General features: G+C 43.9%; 1 protein-coding gene across 1 annotated transcript in view; it reads right to left on the bottom strand.

The window, feature by feature from the left end:
- The window catches only part of CNTNAP5 (contactin associated protein family member 5), a 735,160-nt gene that overhangs the window by 312,816 nt on the left and 398,048 nt on the right, over window positions 1-24,296 (bottom strand). Inside the window, 2 exon segments of the mRNA XM_032479187.1 lie at window positions 5,293-5,464; window positions 8,407-8,556. Coding sequence (XP_032335078.1) covers window positions 5,293-5,464; window positions 8,407-8,556 — 322 coding nt within the window.

The raw sequence follows: 24,296 nt of genomic DNA, 5'->3' as shown, positions 1-24,296 counted from the left end.
ACTGGGGTTTGCCTGCAAAATGTAAAGGGACATTCATTCCTAGATTCATGTAAATTCAAGGTCTGCACATGAATGAACCTGGAAGTAAGGACCACCTTAAATTCTGTGCCCCAGGAACATCACATGGTTCCTTTACCACATCCAGGCCTAGAGAATCAGTGCTTTAGGAGAATCCAAAGACCACAACCTTGGCACCCAAACTGGTAAGCATGTTCGTAATAGGTGGTGGTTGGTGCCCCAGAGGGAATCGAAGCCCAAGGAAAGTCATCGAGCAGACTGATTTGAGGGTACAAGTGAGGGACATTTATGGGGATCCACACCAGAAACTAGCAGGGGTCACTGAGTCGTGGCAGCAGCTGCGGAATCATCAGAGGGAAATCTGGGACCCTCCCCTCCCCAAGGAACCTAGAGAGTCGCAAACCTTTGGCTCTAGAAACGCACATGGCAAACACTTACTGAGCATCTACTGTTTACTGGGCGTGCAGCTGAGCACCTGACTCCTTACAGTCTGTCATTCAACTCTCAATGAAAAGATAGGTTTTATTATCATGGTTTTGCAAAAGAGAAAACACAGACAGAAAGGTTAAATAATACTCAAGCTGATAAACAGAAGATTGGGAATGAATCATGTTCTAACATCTCTCAAACCCGCTGCCACCTGCACTGGGCTCCCTGAATTTCTCCAGTGGTGACTTCTACCTCCCCTTAAGTGACCCATCAGCATCGCTGTTTGCTCCTCTAAATTTGGCTTCACACCTTGGATCCTGTCTCCTACTTGAACTCTTAGACAGCATTTGATGATGTCTTTCTTCTGCCCTGGACTTGGATCCCTGCAAGACTGCATATGGCTCCCAAAACCTACAGGTGAGATTCTTCAGCAAAAGTCCTTGGATGAGACACTTCTTGACCTGGACCACAAGGACCAGGACATCCTTACTTCACTCAGACCTAGCCTGACATCACGTACCATTTTGAATGCCTCCCCTTTAAATGGAATCTCATTAGGCACTTAAGGTTTACAAAGAATTTAATATATGACACATCCTGAGACACTCCTTTATTGTTGGGCAGAAGATGTGGTTACACATTTAGAGCCACAGATACACAATGACTGACATATCCAGCTCAGATCCTTTCGAGTAGATAGTGGAAGGGAGACAGGAGGGAAGGGGGCCTGGCACACTGCTAACAGAATGATACAGCCCTCAAGGCTAGGACAAAAACCGGATAAAACCAACTAGGCCCAAGATGGTGCAGGGTTTGACTTCCAGTGGACCTTAAGACTAATTACACGCTCCCTGTAATATATATCAGCTGCTAAATGACACACCCACAGGCACCATGACAGTTCTGAGGCTGACCATAAAAGGCCAAAAAGTGGATCGTGGCCCAGTTCCTGGAAATCCCAACCCCTTCCCCCAAATGGTTGGAATAATCCTCTCACTTGTTACCATATGAAATTGCCCCGCCCATAAACCCCAACCACCCCCACACCCCTGGGGCTGCTCTTGTCTTCTGAGATGGATGCATTCTGCCTGTGGAGTGTGTATCTCTCTAAATAAACCTACTTGTACACTACCATGGCTCGTTCTTGGAACTCTTTTCTGTGAGAACCCAAGGACCCTCACTTGGAGGCCTGTCCCAGGACCTCACCCAAGACCTGGGATGTGACCATCTCTCGCTCCCTCCATTTCCTGCAACACAAGGGAGAGAACCCTGGCAGTGTCTAACCCTGGACAGCAACTTCAACCCTGTGACCATGGAAAAGTGGACATAATCCCTTGATCTTAGTTTATCCCCTCTTCCAAAAACAGGGCTATGAATCATCTCATTCTCCCATGCCTTCGACAGCCCTCTCTCTCCACATCTTCTTCTACTCAAGTATGTGCGTAAGACTGCCTCGGTCATTCACTCAATGTCTGTCTCTGAGGTTGAATAACCTAGGTGTGATTTTGCTCCATGGTAGTTTAGAACATCATGTCTCCCATATTTCAAGCCTAAGGGGTTGCAGCTCATGAAGAACAGTGCTTTGGGCTTGAGAACAAGGGACTGGAGATGAGCCGGCAAAGGAGGGATCACGGCTGCACATCATATACTAGAGGTTTCGAAAGACTACTGAAAGTGCCTGGGGTCTGTTGGGTCCCAGCTGTGACTCCCACAAGAGCGCACTACCTCCTTCTCCCAGCCTGTCCTTGGATCGTCAGTCACTGGGCAGGTCCCTTGACAAAGCCTCCTAAAGCCAGAACTGTCTCTGCTGCCAGAGCTGTGGACCAGCCCAGCTATTCCACCTCCTTTCCTTCCTGAGGCCAGAAGATTCAGCAATTTGCTCATCCTTGAGATGCATACTGTTAGTTTAAATCCTTTAGTCCCTGAGAAGGAACCCTCCCAGCTGTGACACAAGACTTGTCTCCAGGTTGATGAGTGAACTTGTGTCATCTCAAAGGGAACCTGCTTGAAGGACGCCCCTGGAGGGAACTCGAGATTTTTGACAGCTGTGTGCCTCTTCTGTGAATACCACCTCAGTTTTCAATGAGGTCTTCCCACAGCGGAAGAGGCCCATTGGGGCCAGCAAAGAAAGGACACTGAAAGGACTGGAGGGGAGGGTGTAGCTCAAGCGGTAGAGCGCATGCTTAGCATGCACAAGGTCCTGAGTTCAATCCCCAGTACCTCCTCTAAAAATAAATACATAAATGAACCTAATTACTTTCTTCCACACCAAAAAAGTTTAAAAAAAAATGCAATATCCTGAAAGGACTGGTTTCCTCTGCGCAGACAGGTCCACTCCCTCTGAGGGAGGAGAGGGCGTGGTGGGATGGTCAGGGAATGATGCCTGGCTCTCTATAACCCAAGAGGAGGGTGCGGTCTAGGGGAGGAGAGGCAGTCAGGCCAGATCAGAATCTGAACTTTCCAGACAGGAGCAAATGTAGATGAAATCACAGTCAGACTGTTCCTACCCCACCGTGGCCCACCGCACCCCATCCCCACTCCAAATGGTCAGCTCCTTGAAGGCAAAACTTTGCACATGCCCTTAAATCACATTCGCATTGATGAACACATTCAAAATAACATACAAAACTCAGAAGCCACCTGCTTTTCTAACCCCTGCCTCCCTCTCCACCAAATGTTACATATAAGTTCAAGAAATAATTAAGCACAGCTTTTTTTTTTTTTTTTTTTTTACCAGTTTCCTTATGTTAGAGACACTGTCTGGTAAATCAAGAAAAATGTCCCATTTCCCCACTAAACTAAACACAATCCCCGATTATATAATTAACCAAAACACAGTTGTATGTAATGCAATTATACAGACTACAATTACACAAAAGTAATGATGCAGTGTCGATGGCAGTGGCTTCCAAGTAATCAGAAATAATGAGCACTTCCTCGATTAGAAATTAAGTTCGCATAAGAGATCCCTATTGATACATGTTCCCTGAATTGATGTACACTTTGCAAAAGGCCGTCCAGGCTGGTGAAGTCAGATGCTTCCCCCACGTCATTAATAAAGCCTAGAGGATGACAGCCATTCCATGCAGTATCTTTTATTCCGAGGTCTCTAAACTAGCACATTCTAATGAAGCGTACAGTTTATTACCCACTTTTCCAGCTGGTCAAACAGAAACAGAAATGGAGCAGAAGAGTCTGGAAGTCTGTGTGATTTGCTGAAGATCCCAGGTGTGGTGGTATTAATAGAGAAACATGGATATAATGTTCCACCAAATGGTACCCAGCATTCCACACAGGAGAGATGGTGGTCTGCACAGGTGATTCCTGGGATGCTCAGAAGCACCTGTCACTTCTCATCATGGCCCTCCTGGACTGGGGCAGTCACCTCTCTACCTCCAGGCTGGTTTCTTTGCCAAATCCGTGCTTGTCACTTTTCCTGAGCACTCGTTTCCCTACACAAACCTGACTACCTTCCTTCCTGATGCCTCCTAGAGCGTGATGCTAAATTCTGCAGCAGACGGAAGTCCTCATAATTGGTACCAACCCACCTGCCTAGCCATACTCTCATCATGCGCTCAACCACCATGACCCTACCATCCCCACTGAGGTACATTTTACCGAATCGAAGACACCGCTCATAGTAACACATGCCATTATTTTATAGGCTCCTAAGAAAAAGAAATACGGCCAATTAAACTATTCTACACCATCCATGGTAAAATGAACCCCAATATTAGAGATTTTTAAATGAAAAGGAAGTTTCTTGAGTTGATGAAATGCAAGCTATATCCCATCCACACCCAGCCACCTGTTTCTCCACCGACACCCCCACTCCTCAGCCAAGTCTGCCTGTCCTTTAAGATTCAGCTCAACATCACTTCCTGAAAACCTTCCTGACTTCACGTCCCCAAGGCCACACTAAGTTGCAGCTGTCACAGGTCCCACAAACAGGGGTGCACTTCCTGGTCATTTGCAGCATGTGATGGTGATGGCTAATTTGTTCCCTGACGAAACAGGAGCAGAGACTTGACATCACCAACACACAGACAAGCACTTAACACGTTGTCTTCACCCACTCAACACATGGTGTTTTGACCAAGGTAAGTGGAATTTGAAGAGTGAAAGAAGTCAGGTGCTAGAGAACAAACACAGGGGACGAGATAAACCTTGCTGAAAATTCAGAATCCATCCTCTTTAAATTGCTTTGAATCTAGAAATTGCAAATATTAAGAGGAGCCAGCGCCCAGGAGAAGCGAATAGAGAAAGTGACCTCGGGCTAGATTTGTAGGATGCAGAATGAAAGTGTTGGCTGGCTGTCCAGGGCCTGGTCTCCCCCACCCAGAGACACAGTGACTTAGGGGTGGTGACAGCAAAGATGATCCCCCCGGGGTCACCGTGTGCTATGAGCTCAGCCAAAACCTCTGTTAAAGGAGTCCCTCCCAGGGGGCCCGGCATCCATCCATCCATCCATTAAGGAAGCCCCTCACTGCAGTAAGGAATGAAGCGGAGAGAACTAACTCCTCCCCCCTTGCTGCCTTCCTCTTAACTTCAAAGTAATCAAATGTTGTTTACGCATAAAAGTTTAATCCTTCCACAAATTTGTATTTTGATTTAATTTGCATATCCCATTTACCGCGAGTCAACATGAAGAGAGACTCAACTAATTTAAACCATTTTTCTCTGGGCCTGAAATCCTTTTAGAGAGATTTTTCCATTAGGCGACTCAATTATGTCTCCTGTGGCTGATGTCAGTGGATTCGAATTCTGGTTAAAGAAACTCATATTGAAAACAGTGAGAATGGGGGTGGGGGGCAGGGAGAACAGAGGAGAAGAGACAATAATTACCTGTCTTTGATGCTACACAGATCAATGTGTAAATCACTAAAATTCCCCAGGGAACCTTGCTGAACTGGAATGAGGTCCTTGGGTTGGTTATCGATAAAGATGAGCCTCATGCAGCCTTGGAAAGCCTTAATGGGGTTTAAACATTGGGAATCGGTGAGATTGTCAGGGCACCCTGCGGGACAGAGAAAAACACGAAGAAGAATCCTGAAATGATCAGTCATTGCTTCAGCGACCTACTGATGGAAGACCTTGAGGTCTAATTATTTGGGTGTTTTTTGCATTCACAGCAGTGCACACATTTTGTAAATCCTAGCCTTCTCAGAGAGGGGACAACACCGGTACACAGTGGGGCATACTCCATCACTCTATAGAACAGAAAACACAATGTATTCAAGGAAATATCAAGAATATTCCATTTGTCTCCAACTTATTTCTTTTTCCCTATTTGTAAGCAATTTGCCAATTTTCTGCGTGGTGTACTTCACTCGTTCCAAGGAGGCAACATGTTATAACTTGGGAATTTCCGTTCTGTCTGGAAATACCTTTTTAAAATTCTTTTTAAGCGATTTTTTTTTTTGGTGGGGGAGGCAGTAATTAGGTTTACTTATTTATTTTTAGAGGAGGCACCGGGGATTGAACCTAGGACCTCACGCATGCTAAGCACGCGCTCTAGCTCTTTGAGCTATCCCCTCCCCCTGGAAACACATTTCTGAATGCACAACTTGATTCTGAATTACACTTTCAAAGAAAATTATGCTTTGAGTAAGAATGGTGGCGGAGTGATTGTCTGGTTAATTGTCAGCATGAACAGGCTTCGTTCCCGAGAAAGGGACACCTAGGAACATAACTGGAATTTTGAAGCAATGGCAAAGCAAATCCAGATGACAGAGGAACTCAGGGTTTAAACGTACAGAGTTACAGGGCTGTAATCACATACATGAAAGGTTAACACCATACCCTTTTAAAGGGTGTTCTTTTAAAAATATACATTAGGCCGATTTAGCATCCCTTGCAACCAGGGCACACCTACCTCTCATTAAGGCAGGTGGAGAGCAAGGCGTGTCTAGGTGCTTGTGATCTTTATAAACTCCATCCCGGTGGTTTTAATAGGTTCAGAGCATATGGGAATGCAAGCTTGAAAACATGGCAATAACCCGTAAATAACTGGAAATTATTTCCACCATCTCTAATAGACAGTGAGTGCCGGGATGGAGCCCAGCAGCTGGCTAACAGCTCACAGTAACACTATAAAATGAAGAGATGCTGCATCTTCTAATTGAGGCTGGAGAGGAAATTTATGTAAGTTGACTATTATTACTCAAACTCATTTTTCACCTTCCTTAAGTTTACAGTCTACGTGTGGGGCATTGGTTTAAACACTCTTCAAGCCACAGATAAATCTTCCCTCCTCTGCCTGGAGCCCCTGAAAACCCACCTCCAAAAACCCTTCTTCAAACGGGGGCAGGGGAGCCACTCTGGCTTTGAGGCACTTCAGATGATTAAGTAACATTATTAATTCAACGTCATTTTCCCCAGAAATAAACAGAAGATTGCTTCTCTCTCTCTGCGGATGAAACATTGCGTGTGATGCTAAATTAAGCAGTCTGCGAGCTCTATATTTTGGGGTCTCCAGGACCTTTCTTCTACAGTGGTTATATCCCTTTTGCCAACATGGAGGACACAGATTTGGGGGGCGAATCCTGGTTCTACTACTCACACCAATTATTTCATCTCTGCAAACACCAGTCTTACTATCTGTAAGATAGGACCGATGGCCCCCACCTCGTAAAGTTACTGTGTGACTTAAATGATGTAAGACACAGAAAACATTTACAGAGAATGGAAGTGTTCCCTTTGGCAAGGAACTGGATATCCAGGCACCCACTGAGAAGATTTGAAGTGAAGGACAGAGGCTCATCCTGAGGCCATAAAATCAAACCACAAAGGTATAGCTCCACGTGGCTTTCCTCCCGCATTGGTGCAAAGTCCCTTTTGTATTTCAAAGCTTAACTGCATGGTGTGGGTAGGAGAGAAGTGATTTGCAAATTCTATTTAAGAGACTGCACTTTGTAATTTTACAGGACACCTCTCTTCTGTTTCCTAATGGAAAAAGGATGGGCCACGGTGGAACGGGCCCAGCTGATGCTCCATATTTACAACAGTTGAAGCCAGTCTGTGCATTCTCAGATAGAAAGCACCACACTATACATTGAAACCCTGATCACACTGACCTCTCCCAGCAACTTTGCTTTGTTTCCCCACATCCCTGATAAGGACCTTCAGGGACCTTGAGTGTCTTGTTCAAGGTCAGACAGCTACTGAGAGTAATTACCCTTTAGAGATTGCTTCTATAATGCAAACAACTAAGTCATCAGATATTAATATTTTTAGTGAAAAACAGCCTTTAAAAAACTAAATAAAAATAGACACACAATTGTAAAAAATGAAGCAAACGCCCTAATCCTATATTTCCATCCGTACCAGCTTGCCCTTGGGTCTTTGTAGGGGTAGGATCTGTACTGCCTGCTCTCTGTGGACTGACAAGTTCATGGGCCTTCTGGGTCCTCCCCAGTCTTAGCTGCCCCACTGCACGGGCACGGCCTCCAGGGACGTGGGGAACGCCAGCACAGGGGATTAAGAAAGCAAACCTGCAGAGCTACGACCGAGAAAGTGGAGGATGCTGGTTGGGTCTTCCTACCTGGATTTTTTTTTTTTTTCTCTCGCAGGTACTGCTGACTGTTGGCACCCATTCTCCAAGTTTTCAGCTGAGTTTCCTCTTTGGAATGTGATCGCAGAGTTTGGCACGGCTACAGAAATCTCCTTTGGGCGTGTTATGTAACACCGGCTCTTATAGCTAGAGTTATTTTTTTCCCTCAGCACTGACCTAGATAATTTATATTTGTGCAGCTGTGAGAAAGTTTGCTTCTCATTATTTTGGGGCTGTGAGGGTAGGTCTGTGTGTGTGTGTGTGCGGTGTGTGTGGTGTGTGTGGTGTGTGTGCGCTGGGAGGAGAGTCTATTTGACAAAGAAAGAATCGTCCCAGTGAAATCATTGTCCACGCATCCTCCCTCCCTCCCTCCCTTATTGTCAACCTCAAAAGCTGGAGAAGTTTACCTCCAAAGTAGTAGTGGTTTCCAGAATAAATCTGCATCCGGGTGGTGTCCTGAGCCGGTGAGGTGGCATCGTTATCCAGAGTGAGAGTGATGCGGTTCCTCCTGGCAATGATGCTAACTGAGTGCCACAGGCCATCATTCAGGTTGCTGCCTGCAACAGAACCAGGAAGGACAAGCGTAGGGGTGACTGATTCGGGCAGGTGTGGGGGGAGTGGGCTGCCTCCTTGCCTGCGTGGTCCATGTGCATCATCAGACGGGCCCCTCCCTTCTCTGTGCTTAAACCAGCCCCCCAGCCACTTCCCAGCAGTCACCTCTCTTTTCCTTCTTACCACTTAATTCTATTATTTTCTTTCTAAAAAGTGGCTGAACAACTTCAGGCGTGTTTGGTTTAAAAACCAAAGGGCAAAACGCAAATTGGTCTGCACACTACAAACAAAGGTATATAAAACATTAATTGATTGGTTGATAGATGCATGCAGAGTAAAAAGCTAAAAGAAAATTCAAAATGTTCCCAGTGGTTTCTTTAATATTCTGCTAAATTGTATTATTGCTTTAAATTTTGATACATCTTTTAAAAATGTACTTTTTTGTAGAGTTTTATTTTATTGAAGTCTAGTTGATTTACAAGGTTTTGTTGGTTTCTGGTGTACAGCAAAGCGGTTCAGTTATACATACATAGTTATTATTTTTCAGATTCTTTCCCATTACAGGTTATTGCAAGATCTTTGTTTCCAAGGGTTTTTAATCTCTGAGTGGTGAGGTTGTCAGCAATTTTAGTGTTCTCCCATTTGTCTCCACGTGGCTTCTATTTCTTTTTTAGCAAAAAAAATAAGCTATTTGTAAAAGCGAACGTAGATGAGGAAAGCTAGATTCCAAGGACATGCTAGGCAGAGGCGTCTCCTGTTGGAGGGAGGTGACAGACTGGTTCGGTTCCAACCTTTTCCCTTAGCTGAGTTACCCACCTGCGCTGAGTTCTGATTGCATCATCTGTAAATACCATCGTTCTCACTGTGTCATTGCTAAAGGGATCAACGGAGATCAAACAGGAAGTTCCTCGGGGCAGTTCGGGCCGTAGTGGGTGTTTATTAAAAGCTAATTTCTCTCTTGTTCTTTGGCCCCAGATGTCTTCGGTGCCCACTACCCCGCTGACCTACCTTGTTAAGGGAAGTGCATTGGGAATAAGTCATGAGGGTTTCAACTATTTCCTACAAAACGTTTATCATTGATCAAGGCTCGGTCTGTGCAAAGCGCTTACGGAAGGAAATGTGGTTGTATCAACCAGTCCGGTCACAAAGACTGGTTTGTACCAAGAGCACAGAGAGCCATGCATTTCTTCACCCAGCAGACGTTCACTCTGCTCTGCTATGTGTCGAGGTACCTTCCTTTGCTCCTTGCCTCAGCTTCCTCCCCTGCAAAATGGGGAGAATGATCACTCTCACAGGCTACGGTGAGAATTACACCAGTTAACAGAGCGGCGCCTGCAGCACAGTACACGGCGCATCTCAAGGAGACAGCAGTGTTACCCAGAACAAACGGCCAGAACAGCAATGACAAAGGGCCCCCAGTGTTTGGGAGCGTGGGTGTGAACACCGTATGTGCTCTATCCCGGGGTCTTCCCTATTACACGCAAGAGACATACGCAAAGCAGATCAAAACACTATCTTCTGAGAATTTCAGGCTTAGACAGAGAAGCCAGCAAACAACAATCCCACTTGCAAATCTGGGCGAAGCAGTGATGTGAGTACAGAGAAGAGAAGGGGCCTGATTCCACATAAGGATCTGGAAAAGTCTTCCACAGGCGAGGCGGTGACAATTTAGGGAAGCTTAAGACTGAGTAGGCGTGCCCTGATTATCAAGAATTCCAGGGAACAGGGAGCCTGTACAGAGAAGCAAAGGTCTGGGGTGAGAAGCCGGAGGCATGTGGGAAGGGGGTCTGGTCACCCAGGGGCCTCGCATATGAGGCTAAGCACGGCGTTTCCACAATGTCCTTGGACACAGGACTTTGGACAGCATGAGCCCATTGGATTAGAATCTCTGGGGATGGGTTCCTAGCATCTGCCTATTTTAAAAGCCCCCTGGATGATGTAACAGGCAGTGAGGAATGTAAATCGCTGCTTTAGGGTCTAAAGTCCACGAGGGATCTTGGTGTGGGAGCAGCAGGCGGGAGGTGCACATGCCAAGGTGCTGGTGTCGCATAAGGGACCGGGGGGGGGGGGGGGGAGTCAAGGCTCCCAGCAGAACCCGGGTGCATCTTACTTGCACAGACCCCAGGGGACAGGGTGATGAGGTGCAGTGAGAATGAAGACTGAGGGCTGGATTAAGAGCTATTTCCGGAGGTAAGGAGCTCAGATTTGGGAGCGCCGCCTGCGGCAGTGCCCAGAAACCCCTCCCGGGAGGGAGGGAAGCTTGCAAAATCAGAGCAGCATCTGCAGGCTTCTCAGAATTGAGCCCTCAAGTGCTGGAGAGGCTGCCCCGGGAAGGTGCAAACCTGCCTTGCAGTGGGGCAGCCTGCCCCATCTGTTCAGAACAGCCCAGATGCAAGGGCCCCTCCCGCCTTTGCAGCCAGCTCCTCGCGGCCAGTGTTTGCAGCAACCCTGAACATCTGCTTGGGCTGGAGAGGGAGACCAGGGGCCGCTCAGCCTGGAGGCCCCACTTCCTCCCAAAGGCCAGGGTTTGGGGCCCAACGATAGGGATTCTGCTAATGAGGTAGAAACTCTTGTCAGGTGTTTCCTGATGATAAACATTTGACTTCTGCCAGGGGCACTGGGGGGCACAGCCAGCTGTAGGTCTCCGGTCCTTTTGCTTTCATTTGCATACAAATTTAAATACTTCTGCATAATAAATGAGACTGCCTTTGCAGATAAACTATAGAAGAAGCTGGAAGGGAGTCAGGAACTAGTTCAACACAGAGGGTGAAAAACTAGCCCCTAAGAGCCCAGCTAGGTATCCACAGGGAAGAAGGAACACATGGAGGCCACAGGGAGCATGAAGTCTGGTTAGATACACCATCGAGGCATCGGGCAAGCTACACCGGCCTGGGGAAGAGGTCTGCTTGGTTATAGGGGGTGGGAGTGGGGATGGGAGCTGGAGCACGAGCTGGTGTGTCCTGACTTGGGGGTCCCAATCCCTTCCCACGTCAGAATCCACGTTTCTGTCTTGAAAATCATCCCCTAGTAAGGATTTGCTTGCTGGGTTGTTTGTTTTCTTTTTCCCTTCTTTTTTCCTTTTCAGTCTGCTTTCTTTCCTTTGGATCTGATGGCTTTTGATTTCTTCCACAAGGTCCCTGGTCCCTGCACGGGGAGCCTGTGTGAAGTCTCAGCTTGTAGAAAAGAATCATTAGAACAGGAGTTCTGGACGCTGACCACACAGAGATCACCTGGGGAGCTTCGGAAAAGGCAGGTCCCTGGGCCCCATGCCCGGTTAATTAAAGCAGACTTCTGCAGGCGGCCCCAGGTCTTGGGGCATCAAAGATCCCCAGAGACTCAGCTGTGTGGCCTGGGGCGGGAACTACTCCACGGGAGGTTTCGGGGGAGGAGGGAAAGCAGTTAGGGAAAACAGGACAGCTCAGAGGAGCTGACCAACCCAGACATAGATTCCAGGCAAGCCAAGGGGCCGCAGGTTGCCCTCTAAAACCCGGCTTCTACCTGGCCTCTCTTTTCCCTTCATTTGGTTAATGGACCCAAAATAACACCCCTGGAGATTCTTCAAGGTTTAGTTTTTAAGGTGGCTCTTTTAAAGGTACAGGTTTAAGTGCTATTCATTATTCACAAACTAGGCAAAATCAATTTTATGAGGTTGCTTTCCTCCAAAAATCTCTCCGAGATAATTAGCTCTTGAAAAAATAGAAGTTTTCAAGGAGAGAGAACAGGAAAGCGTTACTTTGATGGGGAAAAGCCTTTTGGGGTCAAAGAGCAAGATATTTAGGCCCACGTTGGGGTGCTCAGCCCTCATGTGATTTAAAAGCTGAGGCTTAAAAGGTGAGACTTGGGTTCTGGGAAGTTTGTTGGGTGAGGACACACATAAAACTCCTGAACTTTAATGTGATGTGAAATAATATTTGGCTTCCCCAGACCAGCAAAGAATAAAACTCAATTATACTCCATGTTTGTGGATCTAGAGGGAACCAGGCAATTTCAAAGTTTTGTACGTTCTTGCTGGAAGAGAATATACCAATAAACATCTAAACCCCTAAAACTACCTCCATAATTTTTATTCTGAAGAATGAATCCTAAAACAGTAACAGAGCTGCAGTCAAGGTTTATGGTAAAGGGAGTTTGTGATATCATGATTTATAATTTAAATTTATAATATATATATATAATACATATAATATAATATATATAATGTAATATAATTTATAATATAAAAATCCACAGCTCCCAAATATTTCCAGTAAGAATAGTTTGGCTACATCAGATACTATGTATTCAGTAATATGGAATATAATGCAATCATTAAAAAGCATAATGCCAAGAATGTTAGTCATATCCTGTTCAGCGAAAAATACTGCACGTAGTATGATTCCCATTTGGTTAAAAATGACAACAAAGAGAAAATACTGGCATGATGTCGAAGGACAGAAACATAGATTTTTTTTTCTTATACAAAGTACTAGAATTCTCAAAGTCTTTAAAAAGTAAACGTTTAACTTTTATATTTTTTTTAAACTAGCATAATGTTTAGGCTGAGATAAAGGATAGGAAAACTTTTCATTCTTTTCTACTTCTTAGGCCCCATTGTTTAAAGTGGCTGCTCCCTGGTCCCAGAATTCAGCCTATGCATCAGTATGAAAGGTCTTTTACAGACAGGGTTAAGTAAACTGCTCTGCACTCGCTCAGGAACCAAACTAAAGCTTAAAATGTTTTCTCATGGGGAAAAAAAAAAGACACTTTTCAACCCTGCAACTGAACTTGGACATGAAATTTGAAACCCAGCCCAACTGTAAAAATAGCTCAGAATGCATGCGACCAGGATGGAATATCTGCCAGGTGCCAGGCACTTTTTTAATTCCTAATTCTCCCAATAGTCCTGGTGGCCACGTTTTTGGGTCCTTGTGGTATTGATGCTAAACCAGAACGTTGGAGCCGCTGCCGGGGTCAAATGGCCACTCAGAGGCAGAGCCAGAATTCAAAGTGCGATGTCCGGCACCCAGACCAAGTTCCTCCTGCTCTCCATGCTTCCAAACTAGCCATGCGCTGCTCGAGGAGCTGCTCTGATAGCCAATCACCTCTGCTAAGTGCTCTCTTTTACTGTTGACTTCAACTTTACTTTTATTCATTTCTATTTTTTAAACAGCTTTACAGAGAGAAACTTCACATACCGTCCAATCCATCTATGTAAAAACACACAATTCAATGCTTTTGAGTATAGTCACAGACTTGGGCAGCCATCACAGTTCATTTTAAAACATTTTGTAGCCTCCAACAGAAGTGCTGTGACATGTAGCCATCGGTCCCCAGTCTCCTCAAATCCCACCTCCATCCAGAGCCAACCACTAATCTATTTTCTGTCTGCACGGATCTGCCTGTTCTGGAGATTTCGTATCAACGAAATCATACGTTATGTTGCCTTTTGTGCCCAAATTCTTCCGCTTAGCACAATGTTCTCAAGGCTCATCCCAGGTGACGGCTTGCATCAGTACATCTGTGCGGCTGGGCGGTGCTCCTTTGCGTGGATGCACATCTTGTTTACACTCTTGCCAGCTGATGGGCATCTGGGCTGCTTCTGCACTGGGGCCGCTAAGAACAACACAACTCTGAACATTTATGTATGAATGTCTGCGTGGATCTATGTTTCCCAGTCTCTTAGCCATGCACCCAGGGGCAGAACTTCAGGGTCGTATGGTAACTCCAGATTTCACCTTTTAAGGAGCTGCTAAAGTGTCTTCAAAGTGGCTGCATCAGGCTCTCTTCTCCCAAGGCACCTTCCCCTTCGACAATCCTGAGTCCAAGCTTTGACCCTGTCTTTTAGGGAACTTTTAGCTTCTGAGAAGAATTGAAGTGCAATTCAACTTTTGTTTCATCAGAACGTCTAGTTTGGTCTGACCCTGGAATTCTAGCTGACTTTTATGGCTTTGATCTTATTTTTCTAGTAAATATCATTAACCAAGCATCTAATGTGTTTTTAAATTTTTTTTAATTGAACTATAGTTGATTTACAATGTTACGTTAGTTTCTGGTGAATAGCACAGTGATTAAGTTATATATTATTTTTCATATTCTTTTTCACTATAGGTTATTACAAGATATTGAATGTAGTTCCCTGGGCTACAGTAGGACCTTGTGGGGAAAGGAGGGGGCAGGGATAAATTAGGAGTTTGGACTTAGCAGATACAAACTACTATATATAAAACAGATAAACAGCAATGTCTTTTTTTTTTTAAATACTGTTTTGTAGTGGAAACTTCCCAACTATTTACAGTTCACATTTGATGACACTGAAACTCAAAGCAGGTAAGCAGTATTCTGAAGACCTAAAAAATTTTAATAGGGGTGAGGTTTCCCCTTAAAGGAGATTTTCTCAACACCAGCACTGGATCTTTTGGTCTGGATAATCCTTTGTCGGGAGTGTGGTGTCCTGTGCTTTCCTTCTGTGCTAGGGAAGAACAAACCTGACTCCATATTAGATCTGTTCCTTTGGCTCTAACCCTGTGCTCTGTCTCCTGTGCTCAGTCATGCTGGTTCTGCGCCTTTTGTAAAAGGTTGTCGCCTAGAGCCTGAAATAGACAGGAGAGCCCATTCTCAAGGCTCTGACCTTTAAGGGTGTAACACTTTCCCATTCATATTGAGATAAAAAGTTGCAGAACAGAGAATAACACTTGTCTTGTTGGAGTTTTACAGGGACACCATGACCTGATCCACGTGGACAGCTGCAAGAACAAATGATTCCAAAAACAAAGAATTCATACACCAAGAAGTTTGCAACAACCAACCATATGCCCTCCCTGTTTAGTATAAAAGGAACCTAAATTCTGACCTGGGGAAGATGGTTCTCCAGGACATGAGTCCCCCATTTTCTTGGCCTGCTGGCTTCCTGAATAAAGTTGTCATTCCTTGCCCAACACCTGGTCTCCTAACTTATTGGACTGTCATGCAGAGAGCAGAAAGAATCTGGACTTGGAAATACTTCTTGTGTAGGACATTGAGTGGCATCCCTGACTTACCAGATGCCCCCACCCCCAGCAAAAAACATCACCTGCCATTGCCAGAAGTCCCCTGCATGGGACTGGGGGAATGGGAAGCTGAGGTTGGTGGGAACGTAGAATTTCTTTTGCTTGAGAACCACGGGATTAAAGGAATAATTTGGAGGTTGCAGAGCCTCAGAAAGCAAGCACTGTCTCTCTCTCGCCCTCCCTCTCTCTGTCTCTCCCTCTCTTTCTCTCTCTCTCTCACTTTCTCTTTTTCTCTCATTCTCAAATTCCTAACAGACCTTTGCATTTCAGCCTTTATCTTATTTCAGCGTCTTCCTTTAGGGTCTGAAGACAGAAACTTTGAAACTGAGTGGCTGTCCTCAAATCTTTAAGCATCAGTCACACAGTGACACAGGGACACACAGAGCTACAGCCCAGGCCAGAGCAGGGTCCCCAAGACCCTATTTCCAACCCCAGAAATAACTTGTTACATGTGTCCTCAATGCCTTTATTTGCCCGTTACCCTTGCTCAAGGCCCTGCCACTTACAATGTCTAGCAATTTAGACAGATTTCTTAATCTCCCTCCACCTGCTTCCTCATCTGTAAAATAGAGACACAATTGCCTGGTTGGACTTGGAAGTTTCTAGGCTCTGTCTTCCCTAGAAAAACCAATTCAGCTGTTTTTCCATATCCTTTCATACTAACCTTTACTTAATAGTTCAAAGGTAGTTTCAATTTTTGAGAGAACAAAGTGGGGAATAGATAAATAATTGAATAAGGCTGTCTTAAAATGTCAGTCACATCACAGAAGAACATCTTGCAATTATTAGTACCATCTTGCCACAATTCAGGTCCTGAGTTTTTCCTAGATTCCATTTACCCATCAATGGTCAAATTCTATGAACCCTTCCCTACACTGGGTGGTTTGAATTCATGTATGTCTTAAAAACTCCTCTCCTACTTTGACTGCACCCCCTACCTGGGAGTACACTTTGTGTGATGGTCTCCCTTTTCCCAGCCTCCGACCTCTTTCTGGTAAAGGACACATTGCTAGTTAACGATCTAAAGAGCAAGGTTATGACCCACTGAACAGCAAGTACCCCTCCTATGGGTCATGGAGCCCAGAGAATGAAACTCAGACTGCTTATCTTGAAAATCTCTGCCTCTGTAATCAACTCTCCATCTGTCCTGCAATCTGATTTCCCAATATTCCTACACAAATCCCCTCCTCTGGCAAGGCTAGTGTATTCATTATGCTCCCAGTAAAGCACTTAGCTAATTGGTGCCCTCACATTCAGACTCCACTCCACCTGCGTGTTGCCCTCCCAGTTATCTTTCTGTCCAAATTCACCTCCACATCCTCCAATGCCCAGTTTTTGTCTGTCGAAAGACTTCCTCTCCTTAACTGCAGGGACAGGAAGCACCCAATTTTTGGACTTTCTACCACAGTCACCTAGCACAGTACAAGACACACCGAAAGAACTGAATGACTGAAGAAATAAATTAATAAACCTGGAAATAAATAAAGCAGGCTTTCCTTGAAGAAATCAGCACATAGAAATTTCTCCTTTCAAATTCTTATAATATCCACAGTCTAATCTATTCACTGAGATCATGATATTTACCACCTTGTACTATGAGTTAACTTAACAGTTCCTCCGTGTAAGCATTATGCCCCAGTGAGATTCAAAGTTCCCAAGGGTCAGAGCCCGTGTCATGTTTCGGTGTCCCTCTCAGCCTCAACAGGGCACCACTCTGCCCTCTCCCAAATGCTCCTTGATTGACTGAGCATCAGACAGGCTGGATCTCCACTGCCAAGTGCCAGCAGCAGGGTCCTCTCTGGCACGTGGACCATAAATCACAGGTTAAACTTTTCCTAGTTGGTAAAGCCTGGCTCATATGTCAAGATAACCTGGATCCTCAGAACCCTCGGTCAGCATATGAAAGGGACACGGCTGCGTTTACCGTACCCTAGGGTCAGATATAAAACGTGACGAGTCCACAATTGATGCTTAAGGTGTTTCCCTAGTAAAGACTTGCATGCTTGGCTCCAATATCTACATGATAAAATTTAAAGTCAGTTTCAGAGACAGACATTCCGCCGTCACCTTTAGGAGACAGCCCAAACCTTGGTGTCCCTGACCAAGATTCTGCTTCGTCTTGTATCTGTCCACCTTTGCTCCCTGTGACCCAGGCACCCGAAGTCACCTATGGAGTCTTCCACTTCTCAAGTCTCCTTTCATTTCTCTCCTAGATTGGAGTATCCTTCCCCTCCTTCTTCGTTTGACTGAATTCTATTCATTTTTCAAAACCAAGCTGTGTTGTTCTCATCTGTAGGAAACCTCCCTTTCTCACCCCTCCTGGTGTTTCTCCTCTGTGCTCCCCCAGTATCCTGAACATCTGCCTACTGTATTATCAGCATCAGTACCATCCCTTCCAGCAGTGCCTGTGAGCTTTTGGAGGGCAATGCCTCCATCCTCAGGCTTGAGTACAGCACCAGCACAGAGGAGACACTTCAAAAGCTTCCTGAATTAGATGGGGAGAGGGAGCAAAGTGAATTCTAGGAAAGACTTATTAAAGTAGAAAATCTGAAAGCTCAAAGGGGATGATAGCGGTTTTGACGATCAGACTATTTTCCTGGAAAACAAATCTGGCTCCCTCTGTTTCTCTTTGGAGTGATTTGGAGAATAAGTAAGCCAAGAAATAAAATGTTTCCATTATCATTACACAGGCCTGAAAAATCTACAGATGCCTATGAGATCATTCTTTGGGTAGACATTCCCAACCTTTGCTTGGTACCTTGACGCTCAGGCAATTACCATTCTCAGGTTTCCTGTGACATGGGACATCTCATCACATTACTCTCTTCTGAAACTTGAACTCTGTGCTCAGCCAGAGAGTCTGTGGTGACAGTGATAGCCCTGTGGGTGTCTACTCGTTTGCCCTTGCTAGTGGGATTTTCTCATCAACGTTATCTTAGTTAAAGCACAGAGGCATTCATGACAACTTAATTGAAGCAGAGGATGGGGTTCACAGAGTCATCATGTCTACCTGATGTGCAGATGGCGGTGAGTTACAAATGGATGTTATGAAAAATGGCTGTGTTAGGGGAGCAGCACTGTTAATTGCAGGGCTGCAGACTAAAACCATCTGGCCACAGTATTAATAGGGTGAGCACTTTTATCCTTCAGGACACCGCTCCCCCAACCATCTCCCTACCTCTAGGAGCTCCACTGGCCTTTATCTAATTAGTTCTTCCCCTGAGTAGAGCTCATTCCTGGGTTTGATGCATTCTGCAGCATAGAATTGTTGTAACATGAATGTTTGTTTAAAAATCACTATTAACTCCTCTTTCACATGTGAAAATGCTACCCTTCAGAGATGTTGGGTGGGGTCGATTCTACAAGTTCATTTATTTGGACACCTGTTTATACATACAGTGAGGGGTTATAATAATTACTGAGGGCTTGTTATGAGCAAGGGTTAGACCAGCCTTCGGAAAATAGTGGTGAGAAAGGCTGACAGTATTCTCATTCCCAAGAGTCCTCATGTCCTCAGGGTGAGAGTAGCAGTGAACAACCCATTATGTAGACATGCAATTAATACACATTCTTATGGGCTGAATTGTGCCCTTGAATCCGTATGTTGAAGTCCTAACTGCCCAGTGCCTGAGAACTGAGTCTGTATTTAGAAATAGAACCCTTAAGGATGTAACTAAGGTTACGTGAGGAGACCCATATCCAATATGGTGGGTGTCCTTTCAAGAACAGGACATGAGAACACAGACCAGCACACAGTGAAGGCCGTGTGGAAACACAGGGAGAAGGTGGCCATCTACAAGCCAAGAGAGAGGCCCTCAGGAGACAGCCCTGCCATCTGATATCTTCAACTTCTAACCTCAAGAACTCTGAGAAAGGAAGTTTCCGTTCGGTCGCCTCAGCTGTGGCATTTTGTTGTGGCAGCTCTAACAAATGAATAAGTGCATTTATACACATGCTTATGGCCAACGCAACAAAGGAAAAGAGCCACAAGACTAGATCATGGGGCCGCTGGTCTGCTTTGGGAAGGTTTCTTGAGAAAATATCAATTGAGATGAATTCTGGAAAAACAAGTGAGATAGGGTCGCCCTTAGCTCTAGGGGGATTTATTTAATGCAGAGCGAGCCAATGTGAAATCATCAACTAACATCCATTATGGCTGCTTATTTAAGGGTATGTCACTAGAATTTCAACCTATCTTCAGCTAGAAAAAGAACAAGTCGGTCACAGCAGTCTATGACATCTAGAAAATTAATGACTGGTTAGAACGGATTGTGGAATTAGTAATTCTAGATTGCCCTCTAATTCTTAGTACTCAAGAAACTATAGAAATATTGGGAACATGCAAGGTGGTAAGGACCTCTGATGAACACTGCTGCTTATACCTAGGAATGAAATGGAATGAGTTGGAGTGACCCCTTCAGTAAGCCATTTGCCATGACTAAAAGCCCTTCCAGGGCATGTGGTTGACCTCTGGGTGTTTGTTGGTCATGTTTCCTTTAACCCAGGAATTCTGTTCTGTGCCTGGTGACTGGCTTTAACTTTCTGTCTTCCTAGCTCAGCATCATTTAGCAGGTCCTGGCTGCCAGGCTGAGATTTCGCCAGCTGAAGACTTCCTCTTTTATCTTCTGAACTCTGCTCGGTTGTGCTGAGACTCCTTCCTCGATGTGGAAAATTCTACTCTGGATTTGATGCCTCTAGTGATATCAAAGCAGCATACTGTGAGGCTAGAATGCTCTGGACAGAATATTCTCTAATGAAAAACCAAAAGTGGCCTCTTTGCCATGTGGCTTTACTGGTGCTGGTTCTATTTTCTGCAGTGACATAAACACTCAGAAACTCTCATCTGTGACAAAACCTGTCCCACAGTACAGTGACCCTTATCATGGTTCTGTTTTGTTCTCTCCATGTGAAATAGCTCCAATAATTACACCTGCTCTTCTTAACAACGCTTCAAGGTCCTATATACACTTTTTTTTTTTTTTAAAATGTTGTGTTAATTTCTGGTGTAGAGCATGGTGATTCAGTTATACGTACATATCATTTTCATATTCTTTTTTAGTACAGGTAATTACAAGATATTGAACATAGTTCCCTGTGCTATACAATAACAAGGTCCTAAATATTCTGATTAATTCCCTTACCAACAAACACACACACACACACACACACACACACACAAACACAGTACTCTAGTATGATTTACAGAAGGCTACAAATAAAAACCAAGCACACAGCTTCTGAGATTAGGATCCTTGGTACCTAACTCTATACGGATCCCTGAAGGTAACATGAAGGATCTTTCTGGAACATCCAAGCATCTCATTCACAAAAACCATTGTATGAAAGAAGCTAAGTTTGCCATTCTTACTCCACAAAATGCACCGCAATTTTGGGAACTGAGAAATGACCTATGGAAGGGAGTTGGCCCTGAGTACATCTAACTAAGGTCACCTACCCTGTTTTCAAAAGAAGGCTCTGGGGTTGAAGATAATAAGGGACAGGGTTGGCCTACAGTTTTTCTTCAAGAACCCATATAGAAGTTCAGAAGGGACGTTAGTCATTCTAGACTGATGTTCTCTTTTAGCTACGAAAGACAAAGGTCTAACAGAACACAACTCACTCACACTCCGCATCTGTGCAGAACAGGGCTAGGCAGGAGCCCTGGGCTATAGCCTGAGTTCAAGCTCTTTGCCCAGACTGGTTTTTGAGTGGACACTTGACATTTTGGGAGGCACTAGAGCAGGGAAAAACAGACTTCAAATTTTCGTGACTGAAGCCCCCAGATCTTTCTTCCTATCCTCATTCCCAGCATCTACCCATCAGAAAAATAAAAATAACATTGAAATGTCACATTCATTTCACAATAATTATAGTGGTGCCTACTCTTTCTTCAGATTGCTTCATGTTTCACATGAAAGTCAAAACCCTCTGTGTTGATGGCCACAGGAATGAGCCGGGTGGGCTCCTTTACTTTTATGAAATTTCCTGTTTCCTTAGTAATCCAGACTGGTTTAGACAATAACTATCTCCATTCCAAGCACTTGTTTAAGGGCCTTTTAAAATAGCAGCCACTTCCCCCATTAAAAAGTAGAACGTGGATACAGTGGAGTACTACTCAGCCATAAAAAAGGAATGAAGTAATGCTATTTGCAGCAACATGATTGGACCTGGAGATTGTCATATTAATTGAAGTAAGTCAGACAGAGAAAGACAAATATCATATAATATCTTATATGTGGAATCTATAATCTTATAATATCTTAATATCATGTAATCACTTATATAAAGAATCTAAAAAATATATATATATGAACTTATTTACAAAACAGAAATAGATTCAGACATAGAAAACAAACTCATGGTTACCAAAGAGGGAGAGGGGGAGAGAGAAATTAGGAGTTTGGGACTAACAGATATACACTACTATAAATAAAATGGATGAACAAGGACCTACTATATAGCACAGGGAACTACATTCAATATCTTATAATAACCTATAATGGAAAAGAACCTGAAAAAGAAAAGAATAGATTTCTAAAAAAGATACATATAACTAAGTCACTTTGCTGTACACTTGAAACTCACACAACATTGTAAATCACCTATATGTCAATTTAAAGAAATTAACAAAAAAATAGAACATAGCATTGACTGTTCAGCAATAAGGGACAGAGTGGTCCCAAGACACATGTTTCCTCAGGACAAGAGATGAAGAGCTAGGGTCTGAGATTTACCAAGGAGGAAAGCCAGATGTCTGTTCATTTATTTAAGATTTGCATATACAGCTGTTCTGATTCCTGAAAAGAGAAATGGCCAGGCTCACTGGGCAGCAGGGCCCCTGGAAGGTGTTCTCTTTGTTCCTATGTAGACCTCTGTTTTCCAGGTGGGGTTCAGGGCACAGGAGTGACCAGAATGGGAAAGCTGTGCAAAGCACAGCAAAGTCTTAGGAAGTAGACCAACTTCTGCCAGTACATCAAGTCACTTCCAACCTTGGTACTTAGTGATAATCTGACTGAGGAATTGACACTGAGCATTTAAAAAGGTCTGAGAACAGTATGTCACTTATAGCCAATGGATATTTGTGTGTTAATATATGGATCTGCATAATTTACTCTATAATATTAAAAAGATGGCATTAGGTAAAGTACAGAAAAATCTATGAAGACAATGGAGTCACCATCATGTCAACCCCTCCTAGCCCCCCGATCCATCTATTGATAGGGCCATAAGGTTAAATGTTTTGGGAAAACCCAACTTTAGACTCTAATATACCTATTTTCCTTAGTAGCCTATTGTACGTTTGTTCTTTCATCTCAAGCAGTTTCTTTACATTTTGGTTGTTTAAAACAAGAGACAATGTAACAGATGGATATGAATGGCAGTGAGAGACAGCGTAGAGACTGTGGACTTGGGAATGCAAAGGCCTGACGTTGAACACCATCTCCATCCCCTTAACTTAATTTCTGACTCTCAATGACCTCTTTTGCATGCTGGTGAAATAATAACCACTTCATAAGTGTCAGGGGTTTTTGTTTAATTTTTGTGTTTGTAGTATTATATGACAAGGCCCTCACATCATGCCTGGCCTACAAGAGTTGCATGGTGACTGTTGATCCAACTGTCATGCCACTGACAGTGAAATGACACCCTGAGTCTTCCTTGTTTCCACCCGTGCGAGGCTTTTCGCAGAGATGACAAACATAGAAAATAAAGAAATATGCAAGGTTGGGATTGCACTGTTGTTCTTCACCTTCTGGAAATGTCATCCCTTGGAACAACTAAATTCAAAGGCCTTCTATTTTGAAGATGATTTACTTTGTACTTCTCTTCCTGATCTCCAATGCAACATACACAAAATGATCCCCCCTAAAAGCTACACTGTACAGAACTCTGGGAACATGAGTGAATGTGCAAGGTATCTATGTGATACACTTTCTGGGGGGGGCCACCTTCTCTTTTAGACCCTGGACATTAGAAACACAAGTAAATATTTAAATATCTGGATTCTGTCTTCAATTAACAAAATGTAGTGCTATTTGTTATTCTCCATGAGGTTCCATCTGTCAAGAGGAGCCCCAATGACCCTCAAAAATTGTTGCACAGTAGTAATTAATTTCTATTCTCATATGGGATTTTCATATCTTATAAAGCCAATATGATCTCAAGTCTTAGAAAACAAGTTTCCCCAGGAATGTCAGAATGTAAGGGCAGAGGAAAGGATAAATTGGGAGTTTGCAATTGGCAGATACAAACTACTATATATAAAAGAGATAAACAACAAGGTCCTACTATAAAGCACAGGGAACTCTATTCAATGCCTTGTAATAGTCTATAATAAAAAAATATGAAAAGGAATGCATATATATATATATATATATATATATATATATATATATATATATATGTATGTATGATTAAAACATGCTGTACACCAGGAAAAAATTTAAAAATAAATACTTTAAAAAATATTAATAATGTAAGGGAAAACTGTTCTTGTTTGATTTGTTGTTTGTTTGTTTGTTCTCCTGCCCTTTTTCCCCTGAGGTAGAAAAATCTCAGTAGACACAAAGCCTTGATCCATTTTAAAGAACAATTTAAAAAGTTCAAAAAAAAAAAGTTCAGATTTTCCAAAATTCAGGAAATCCTTCTCAGGGAGACACTCCAGAAAGGGTTTTCTGAGACAGACATCAGAACATTTTAAAAAACTTTATTTACCTGTT

This window comes from Camelus ferus, chromosome 5, assembly GCF_009834535.1.
Source record: "Camelus ferus isolate YT-003-E chromosome 5, BCGSAC_Cfer_1.0, whole genome shotgun sequence".
NCBI lineage: Eukaryota > Metazoa > Chordata > Mammalia > Artiodactyla > Camelidae > Camelus > Camelus ferus.
The sequence above is the reverse complement of the archived record's forward strand: the minus strand, read 5'-3'. Positions and strand labels throughout refer to the sequence as shown.